The sequence below is a fragment of the Culex quinquefasciatus genome, chromosome 3 (genome assembly GCF_015732765.1).
Source record: "Culex quinquefasciatus strain JHB chromosome 3, VPISU_Cqui_1.0_pri_paternal, whole genome shotgun sequence".
NCBI lineage: Eukaryota > Metazoa > Arthropoda > Insecta > Diptera > Culicidae > Culex > Culex quinquefasciatus.
The window spans coordinates 56,388,495-56,399,881 of NC_051863.1; the positions used below are offsets into that span (position 1 = coordinate 56,388,495).

Below are 11,387 nucleotides of genomic sequence, written 5' to 3' on the forward strand. Positions count from 1 at the left end.
CTGCTCGATTCAAATTCGAAATTCTGCGACGTGCTACTTGAAGCGCATATATGCGGATATCACATTGCCGGAGATCTTTGTATAGGAAAAGCTACTCTACTGGATATGAGGTGGTCAGCTGTTTGCATTCTGCTCAACCGGTAAGGGTACGGCAAAGGTTGTTGTAGCCGCCAGGTTTGGAGCCAGAAATGCAAATCGGTATGCGTCCCGTGATTGTATCACGATCGAGTGTGGCGCGGTGTAAAGTCGTAACGTCGGAATCGGGCTGGTACGTGCTTTTTCGGGTTTGTGCGATTTTCTTGTGTGCAAATCTATGCTGCCGACACGGAAAAAAAATAATGCTACAGTTATTTCACTGTTATTCATACCAAGATCTACTGATCAATTTTATTGCATTAAAAACTAGAACAAAATAACAAGATTCTAGACTGGAACCCTCGGGGGGGTAGAGTAAATATCTGTACCATTGAATGTTGTGTAACTCGTCGACAAGCCGAACAACAAAAAGTGATTAACGAGAGATACAATCATTGCCTCGCTGCCTCAGGTGAGCGATCACTACGCAACTGAATAAAGTCCCTTAGCTAAGCCACCGTCACCGCGTGTAATGGGAAATTTTCCTCTCAGCAGTTATGACTAATATAAGCCAGTGCCGCTGACCTATGATACAGATAGGCGCGTATTTATGGGGCAATGTCAGTTTTAAGGTTCGCGGTTTCACGAAGTCGTAATTGATTTTCAATGGTAGCTCGGAGCAAACGAAGTCGAGGGATCACTTTAAGCCGCCTTAAGGTATAGCCACAGTCAGGTGTGGAACTCCGATCCGTCTGAGGCAGATATGGGAGCAGCATACCGTTTTCGGAATTTTGCCCGCGCTCCCGCACCCGTAAAGAAGTATGCGTCTTCAGCAAAGTCCAATGTGACGAGAATCGTTGAGCAGGTTCCATCCGCGATCGGCCGACCTACCGGTCCGTTTCGTATGCATACCGAGTCACGTCTGGTCTGATCCGTCGGCAGCCGGCCGCTACCACCGGGTGACAGCATACCAAGTGGCCACAGCAGAGCGTCGACAAAGGATTGGCAGCGTATTGACTGCTGCTTCTCGGGGTTTGAATTACTGACGAGTCTTCTAACGTGTCGCTACTATTAGCTTGAACACAACAATGCATGTGACGTGCGACAGAATGGCTTCCGACAGGCATTCGAGTGGGTCAAACAACCCGGATTAGGGTAGAGTGTTCGAAGGTTTGAACTACACTTATTGCTGTCAGATCATCGGGGTCTTTTTTGAGTTTGACTAGGCGCTCACACGTACCACCATACAATTGATTTGATAGTATGAGTGCAAACCGTGTAAAAGTGAAAGTCCATCACTTTTTAGAACAAAACACTACAACTCAATTTTAGGACTTAATTTAAACATTGATTATTCCGAAAAATGCCACTCAATAGTATATTGGTTCAAGTTGAAACTATGATCTCCATGCTCTCATACACACATTTTTTAAAGCAAGAGCATGATACTACACGGCGTGTTTTCTAGAACAAACTTTTCAGGAAAAAATAGTCATCATACTTTCAAATGTGTCTTATAGAAAACTTTCTCAGCTTTTCAACGCTTCTAGAGCGAAATGATTCATCGAGAAATTTCTGAGATATCTATTTTGTAAGTTTTTTGTTCTGAATTCCTTTATTATTTATTGCAAACTTTTAAAATACAGTTCTGGAAGATGGTCAAATTATGTGTTTTATGTGACATTTATTCATCAAAATGTGCAAAATAAGACAAGAAACAACTTTGTAGAAAGTTTCAAATCGCTAAACATTTTGAAAATAATGTTTTAACTGAGTTTTTGAATATGTTTGATTTATTCAGAAATTTAAAACAGAAAACCGAAATAAAACAAGTTTTTAACATGAATTATAAGATAATAACATAATTGTTGTGTACAAGTATTACGTGTCTGCTCTGATTTAGCTGATACAACCGTTTTTTGCAGATTTGAGATTGTTAAGGTTATTATTGGATTTTTATGAAGAATTATGAAATTTCCTTAATCAAATATGATTCAGGAACATCAATATAAAAAATGATTTAAAATCAAAAATGTACTACAAATTACTGTTGCAAACTTCGAAGTCATGAGTAAAAAATAAAGAAAAAAAAACTAAATGTTTTTTTTGTTGAAAATGCATTTAAAAGAAGGAGTAAAATTCGTGTGTTTATCTCTGAATGGTGAACTGTCGTCATAAACTTTTTTTTTGTTTAAACTAAAATTAAATAGTATTTAATAAAAAAAACCAACAGAAACTTCCAAACTAGTCGAACAAAAGTAAAATATTTGTAAAACGTTGAAAAGTATCTCTTCTGAAGCTTGCAACAGTAATTTGTAGTTCAATTTTGGGTATAAATCATGTTTTATATCTATGCAACTGGTATTTCATAAAAATCTAATACCCTTATTAATCTCAAACTTGTAATGCTGAAATTTACCTCTGGCATGCGCAAGAAAAAAAAGTTTCATCCCAAAATAATACCAAACTCATATTCAGCTTACAAAACCGGCGCCCCCACCCGCACGGCAAACTCATCGCTTTGGAAAATTGATGATTTACGCCGATGTAGCTTTTGTTTTTTCCTGCTCATGCCAGAGGTAAATTTCAACATTACCATAAGTAGAATTCAACTTTTTTCTGACAACAAATCTGTCGTCATTCCCAGATGTAATATTACCATGTATTTATTTACTGTGCTCGTTTCAGTACACAGAAAAAAATGATGGTAATATTCATCAGGAAATGGCCACAGATTTTGTGTCGAAAAAAATGTATCATATTACATCAAGAAATGGTGAATATTCATCAGTTTTTGATGAATATTTTACACATTTCTTATGTAATATTACTTAAAAAGAGGTAATATTCAACCTACCAAATTTTCAACCTTCAAAAATTCAACTTTTTTGTCTGTGTTGAAGTTACTTTATTGAAAATCAACAAGGAGAATTCGTGTCTAATTCTTTGTTTGTTTTGCAATTTCGGACCGAGAATCGTCTAACTTTGTTGAAAATCCTATTGTAAACAGAACTGGCCACACAGCAAAAAAAAGTTGAATTTTGGAATGTTGAAAATTTGGTAGATTGAATATTACCTCTTTTTTGAGTAATATTACATAAAATGTGTAAAAATATGAGCCTGATGAATTTTCACCAGCAACTGATGAAAATTCATCATTTTCTGATATAATATTACACTTTTTTGACACAAAATCTTTCACCATTTCCTGACGAATACACAAAAAAAGTTGAATTTTGGAATGTTAAAAATTTGGTAGGTTGAATATTACCTCTTTTTTTAGTAATATTACATAAAACATGTGTAAAAATGTGAACCTGATGAATATTCATCAAAAACGATGAAAATTCATCATTTTCTGGGGTAAAATTAAAAATTTTTTTTGACACAAAATCTGTTACCATCATTTTTTTCTGTGGAGTACCATCATTTTATCTGTGCACGTTTTTGACTAACATGTTAAACATTCAAGGTAGTCACTTTATGATTTTTTTAAATGCAATAACTTTAACTAAGAAGTCACTTGCATTAAGTGCAAATTCATCGAAAACTCAATTAATTGGGTATCACAACACGACCAAACGTAATAGCTTTTCGAAAGATCGTAGTTGCAACAAGTTCCCACAACGTGCTCCGATCTCGATGGTCAAAAGAGATCCAATTTTCCGGTCTATATTGCAGCTTTTAAAGCCCTCGATGCGTTCACTCTGAAGCTTTTCGATCGCCATCGAGAGCAGATAGTTTCATCATGACTTGTGTGAATTTAAGGCGTATGCGATGCAAACCTTTTTGCATCACCTAATTTATTGATAGGTCTTTTTCCAACTAGTTACTTTTCCTGAGGAGTCGGAGAATCCCATTATGATGGAGAAGCTTCAACCGGACTTACCTCAGGTGACTAATGAGCGTACGCAACTCAGAAAATCACCAGAACTTAAACGTGATACGCATTATAATAAGGTAGAAATTTGCTGATGTTTAACCCGAATACTAATCAATCTTAAATTCAGCGCTCAGCAGCAATATTTGCAGGCTAATTATCATTCACGTGAGTCTTTCACAGTAACGAGATTGTCTCTTTTTTCAGCATTTATTCATGTCCGTATTATGTGCCTTTAGCTGCGAAACATTCTAACCGGTTTCTAGCGCAGTCTAAACTCCAATGACTTTTCGCGCAAGCCAGTAAAACGATGGATGTTGCATATATTTAAAACTCAAGGCCTGGAGGTTCGGAACTAGTTTTAACCTGCGGGGAAAAATGACCTTTTTCTGCACGTAGATTTGATTCATTGTAGAAAATTGAATGGTTTTAGAAAATCACACAACTTGACAGTTTTTAACCAATTAAAGCACTTAAAAAAACCTTCATTCGTAATCATTCTGCACCAGTGATTACGACCAGCAGACGAACTTTCACCCGTTTCTGTCCGTTTAACGTGTAATGTGGAGGCCGTAAGGTTAACTTAGGCTTTTTGGATGAGAGAACAACCTACAAACTGTTACGAAGTTCGAGATTGAAAATGCAGAAAAGCGTAACAGTGGTGGAAAGCCCCGAAATAGGCAGAGGTTCGACTTTATTTTGGGGGGGAAACTTTGCAGGCCGATCGTAACGGCTCGTTGCGAAGCATCAGCGCGCTTAAGTTGTCAGACACGGTTGACTGACTTTGTTGTGCTGTTTCTGCATATTTCTCGACCAACAGGCTAACAAAATATCGTTTAATAATATGTGCTGATGTCATCTTTAGGACTTTCAAAGCTTCTTGAAGATATCATAAAATTGACGATATCATTTGTGATACAAAAAACGGACTTGATCCTCTTTTTTGCATCGCGCAGATATCTCTCGTCTGTCTCTGTGGATCAGTTGCACCTCGCTCTTGACTAAGGTTCCGAAAGGATACAGCAACTTCGAACATTTACATCAATCAATTTTCCAGAAAACCTTGAACTTTGTGCACGATTTGGAAACTTTTACATTCAAAGTACTATGGTTTATCACGATTTTATTTTTTTTTGTTTGAAATACTGCTTGGATAAACTTTGGTATAACTTAATTAATCTCCCATGAGTGTTTTGTGGAAACTATGCGAATATTGTTTAAAATTGACTATATAATTTGATTTGTAGATTGTTTCTAAGAAAGCCAAGAAAAGATTTTCATCATACTCAATTTCACCATTTGCATCCAAAAAAGTACAAAAAAATAAAAATGTACAGCATGTTACCGTAAAAAGTTCTATAAATCCGATATATTCAATACATTTAATTACAGTGTTCCCAAATCTTAGATGCATCGGACATAGTCAATTTATAAAATTTCGGAAATAAAGTTCGAAAGCCTTTTGTCATTTGAATGATAGAAAAACTCCTCCCTTAGGACGAGCTGTCAAGTGAAGTAATTTTTTCAAAATTGATTAAAAATCTATTTTAACTCTTTGTGGTCGTACCATTGTAGGGGAAAGTGGGGCAAGTGTAACAAGCTAAGGAAATGCTCGTTATAACCCACTAAAAACGTTAAAAAAATTATTTCCCAATGTTGTTGCAGCCATTCGTATTTTTTTCCATATTAAAAATCCATATGGTACACTTGCCCCACCTGAACAAGATTTTTTAAAAGCTCTCAACAAAAATAACCAAAAGTTAAATCATACTTTATAATAGGTGCATGTCATTGGTAGGGACACTACTGATCTAGGTAAAATAGCTTATAAACAAAGGTTTCGAAAAAAAAACTTCATTGAAACTTATGCCCCGTGGCGTTTACGTCGTTTTGGAAGTTATGTGGTAGTAGAATCAGCTAATTGCATTGCTAGCAATAATTCCTCATACTCTACGTTTTTACAAATTGTAAAAATTACGGCCGTACGAGCGATTGTTCTTCATGCCCCATATGGTCGTCTTGCCCCACCTTCCCCTACCAATAAAAATAAGCTTTTTGGATGTGAACAACATAAATGAATGAATGAGCAAGCCCCTCGAATTCCGGAAATGTTTTTTGGGCCTTCCCTATGACCAAATAGGACATTTTGTACAAGTCTCCAACAATTTTTACGGCTTGTCATAAAAAATTGTATGTAGAAACCAGTATGTTTTGATGAAATTTTCTGATTTATTTGGTGTTTCCAACAAAGTTGTAGGTTTTGAGGAAGACTATTCAGAATAACTAAATAAAAAAAAATCACAGAATATCAACTTTTTAAAATTCGTCGTTTTCTGAAAATATCAAAAAATGTCTCCCAAGAAACAAAGAAAAACAAATAAGAAAATTTAGGTCAGCTACCCAACATTCAAATGCAAATATCTAAGCAACTAATTGTTCAATTACTAATGTTACTAAATGAAACAGTTGTGACATTTTCTAATTTTTTTTAAACATAAATATATTTTGAATTTTTTTATCCAGACAATGATTAAAAAAGACTTATTATTGAATTTTTCGTCCTTTGGAAAATCAGATTATAGGTAAAAAAAACACATTAAAAAAAAAATTGGGCTGTCAATTTAATTTAAAATTTTTTGTCACATTGCCCGAAAATCAGGGGGCAGAAACTGTTTTTGTTCAAAACACTTTAAACGTGAAGACTTCCATCATTGCCATGATTTTTCGTTCAATGTTATAAGTTTTGCGTCGCTTTGAATATTTTGACAAAATTCCTTCTATAAGTGGTTTAGAATAGTGCTATACACATGCTGATTCTTTTTGGTAATGATTATCCCATTCCATGCGAAGTTATGGAAATCGTCATTAATCAATGATTGTCAACTAGGACGTCAATGATTGTTCCACAAAATTATATAAATTTTGAGACTCATTTGATTTAGATCAAAAATTCCTTCAGTGGCTTCAAGAAGGCAACAACCGGCACATGCTGATTCATTTTGGTGCAGAAATTCGTTAAATTGAATTTTGTACAGAATATTTTAGAGTGATGATCAATTATCTGCAAAAATGATCTACGGCTTCACCTTAAAGTTTAAATGGAAAATAAAGCTGAAATCAATTCAATTTTGTTTTAAATTTTCGATTTTTATTAGCTCAAATTTTTTTTCGTTAAATTATACATCTTTTGAAAACTAATGATTGCAGCACATCAGAACTAGTGTTAAATACATTTTAAAACACGTTTTGCATTTAAATGTTGAGACTAAGGCTTAATATTTATTTTTTTATTTTTGACCCCCCCCCCCTCGACCCCCTGCCATAGCCGAGGGACAAAAACATTTGCATCGACATTTGCCGTTCTACGCATAATTGTCCCATGTCATTTTTTGTCGATTCAGACCTTTTGTCACTTTTAGGTTAAGTTTGACGTTTACTTTTCGAAAAACACATAAAATCTAGTACTTTGTTCGTAAACTCAGTGAAAACAACACCAAGTCTGTTTGTCCAACACGCAGAAAAATAAGGCATATTTGAATCAACAAAACGTTTTGTTGATTTGAAAATCATTATTTTTGTTGAATCAACGCTAAACGTCAAAGCAGCTTTTTTGAAACAACAAAAGACTTTTGTGGAATTGAGAAAATCAAGGTTTGTTTCAACGCAAAATCTGCGTTGATTATATTCAACAAAAATTTTGTTGATTCAAACCTCGTACAGGCTGATTCCACAAAACATTTTTCTGCGTGAATCTTTGTACTTCTATGCATAATTGTCCCACCAAGTATTTTCTATCACAAAATTATCAGTTTTACGAAGTATCGTGTGTTGTTTACCTGTTGTGTAGCAAGAGGATTACAAATAAGAGTGATAAACTACTAACTGGGATGATTAGGAATTTATGGGGTGAATAGGGACCCGCGGGGCAATTATGCGTAGAAACACAAAAAACGGTCGAAAAATTTGAATAGTCTTTTTCTCAGTTGCACTTTTTTGAACATGGGACAATTATGCGTAGAATGGCAGCTTAGAGGTGGGTAAAAAAGAGTAAGCCGCCCAAAGAGCCGGTTCTCAAAAAGAGCGAATGAACCATGGTTCATAAGAAAAGAGACGCGGTTCTTTTTTAAACTCAAGTCTTTTGAAAGAACCGTTCCAAGATGGAAGACTTTTATATTTGAGTTTATTATTAAGTTTAAAGATATGATTTATTGAGTTTCCAACAAATTGTAGAACAAAATTTGTTTTTGAGGATTAAAAATGATATTTCATATTTTTCAATGCTAATAAATTAATGCCAAATTTATCAAAATTGTCCATTGGTGAACTTTAGGAAAAAACGGCAAGCTAAAGAGGAACTATTTCCCAACATTTTGAGAGCTGAAACTATATATTTGAACACCAATTAAAAATTTCCAACCCGTGTTTTCAGTTTTCTAGTTTTCTTTAAAATTACTGATTTTTTTAACAAAATGAAAATTGAGCTGATCGTTAAGATACATTTAAATATTACCCGAATACAAATTTTAGTACAGTCCAGACTCGATAACCCGAAGGCCTTGGCGAAATTTCACTTCGGGTAATCGAATCACGAAAATGTTTTTTTTTTCGGTGTCTTATTTTTGATTGTTGAGCTTGAAGTGATTTAGAACTTTTAAATCCAAGATCTTGGACAAAATAGAAAAAAGAAATCTTAGCAAAGAGACCGCCAAGACTTATGATTTGCAAGCGAATGTTCTCATTTTTAGTACCGTCATCTGTGGCGAAACGGGACACATGTGGTGAATTGGGACAGCAGTTTTAGTCTTGTTACTGTACAATATTTGGATATTTTTTTATTAGGATAGAACAGACACAGAACATCTAAAATAATGCATCGTTTTCCAAATTTCAAGCTTTCAAGTGCTGTAAAAACTGCTGTCCCTATTCAGACTGAAGTTCACCCATTCACCAGATTCACCCCAGATGACGATATCTATTTTTTTACAAATGATTTATAACAATTTAATAAAAAGCATAAAAATCACACCATGCTAACCTTTAAAAAAGCCTTTTAATCAAAATTTAAAAATGAGCGAAAGTGCCGTTCAAAAGAGCCGATCATTTTGATGAGCGGATCAAAAAAAAAAAAAAAAAGGGCGGTTTTGCCGACCCCTTCAAAACTGATGCCTCGACGAAAAATGTTTTGCTCGTATTTCGAAAAATCAAATCAAATTTCAAAATCAAATTATTCGCTCTACAACAGGCCTTGGCGTTCTCGATTTCAAGATTCCTACTCGAAACTAGGTGTCCGAAGGCTTGATTGTTGATGCAATTACAAACCTCTTTTTACACCTTAGCTTTCATCCACCCCGGGATTCGAACTGACAACCTTTGGATTGTGAGTCCAACTGCCTACCAGCGACTCCACCGAGGCAGTACCCAGGGAGACGACTCCGACACCTGGACTGAGCTAACGACCTAACCCTCTAGGGGCCAACACTTACTTCCCCGTCCAACGGAAGGCCTGATCAGACAAATCTCCTCTCGAAAAATGCCACCGGGACCGTCTGGGATCGAACCCAGGCCGACTGGGTGAGAGGCAATCACGCTTACCCCTTCACCAGGGGTCCCGGCTGATCGTATTTCTCTAATGCTCAAAAAATGCAGGTATTTTTCCATAAATAAGGCTTTAGAGAAATTGACTTTCTGTAAACATTTTGTATTTCTTTTTTCTTTTAACGATAATTCGACTATTAGGAGATCGTTCCTGCTTATATCTGCTTCAGAAACTGTTTTTTTTTCTTCTAATTATTTCCGTAATTATTGCAGAAGCAACGTTCTTTTGCACCAAACCAATTTGCACTCACATGTCAGGAAATCGTTTAAGTAAAATGCTCACTTTTGACACATTTGCCGTTTTTCCACAACTTCAGTCCAAGTCCTAACGCGTAGCATTGGCTATGGAAGGTGTTTTAAGTATTCATAGCGTAGCAAGCCTTCATGCGCGCCACGTCGTTTACGCCAACAGGTCGCTCAATTATGGAGCTTAGTGAACGACTTGACGGGGCGTACGGTAAGATCCAGTACTTGGAGGAAAACTTGTCGTTTGAGACAGATTCTGGTTGTGTAACACCACACACTTGCTGTTCATTGCTGTTCGCCAAAGGCTAGGTGATTTGGGGTCATTTTTTAAATTTCAGGTAGGCCCTTTGACACAATTTGAACCATCATTAATCATTTCGTTTCAGGTGATTAACACTAATCAGCTCCAATCAAACAGTCCATGATCGCTTTTTTGGGTAACCACTTGGCCAACGCATACTCACAGGACACGCGCATATATCCTTGATCCTCTGCTCTGGCAGTGTGTTCTTCTTCTCGCGCACCAACAGTATGACTTGCTTGACTTCACTTGTTCTGTCGAAGAAACGAGGAGAAGAAACGTTCCAAATGAGCATTCACGCGAATATTTTCCAAACTCCACAATCATTCACCGCCCTCCTTCTCCCTCGCTTACCGTAGCAACTTTTCCACCACGATCTTCCCTATGAACCCGGTTCCCCCGGTCACGAACACGACCTTGTCGCGGTAGAAATCACTTATGTTCGACATGATCACGTCACGTCACGAGGACTCTCCAGCAAGCCAAAGTCTAAAAAAACTAGCAGGACTCCGCAGGAAGAGTGAGATCCGTCTCGGTTGAGGTTCGTCCACGTTCTGATCGGCCTTAAAATTCTAGCCCCAGTTTCGTCAGATCTCTCGTTGGAGGTTTCTGACTACGCAGCACACAGCACACGCGACGACGACGAAATTCGCGCGTTGAAATCACTTCTGGCACCGTCAACGGTTCAGCGACGAGTAAAAGCTTGGCCACGATACGAGAGGTGCTTTATTCGGGCGCGCGCTCGCGCCTGCAGGAAAAACTCCACGACGGCGATGATCTCGGCGGAGAATGAAGCAGACAGGTGTGTACGACGACTGTCGGTGGTGCGATACAGATAGATACTGAGCTGGGCCGGCGTGACTTGGGAGCTCGTGGGCTTCCACACAGCAGCCTGCAGGTGGCCAAAGCTATGGATGATCGTGTTTAGTGGCGGATCGCGGAGTCAGTTAGTCAGTGGTGCTGGAAAAATTGTACGTTTTGTAAGTGTGGAGATTCGATCGGGAATAGGCTGGTTCATTACATGAAACGTGTTTTTATTTCCTTCCCTTTAAATTTTAAAGTACAATAAAAATGTTAACATTTTACTATAAAGAACACGAGCATCGATACAATGCAGAATAATTCTAGAGCTTCTGACTCCTCCTTTGAAGTCAAAAAAACGTTGTAAAGAATAATTAGTTATTTTGAAATAATAGTGATTCAATTTTAAAACATACGCAGTAAATAACAATTAGAACTTCTTGTTTAAAACAAAGTGTAAGGGAGAGTGGGGAGGCTTGATCCCCTTTT

At 36.9% G+C, this 11,387-nt stretch overlaps 1 protein-coding gene across 1 annotated transcript in view; it reads right to left on the minus strand.

The window, feature by feature from the left end:
- Positions 1–10,970, minus strand: part of LOC6039738 (fatty acyl-CoA reductase wat) — a 28,268-nt gene extending 17,298 nt beyond the window's left edge. Inside the window, exons 1-2 of the mRNA XM_001849237.2 lie at positions 10,452–10,970; positions 10,261–10,351 (exon numbers count right to left, since the gene is read on the minus strand). Of these exons, the coding sequence (XP_001849289.1) occupies positions 10,261–10,351; positions 10,452–10,546 (186 nt within the window). The 5' untranslated portion in view covers positions 10,547–10,970. The remainder of the gene's footprint in view (positions 1–10,260; positions 10,352–10,451) is intronic.
- Between the last annotated feature and the right edge of the window lie 417 nt (positions 10,971–11,387).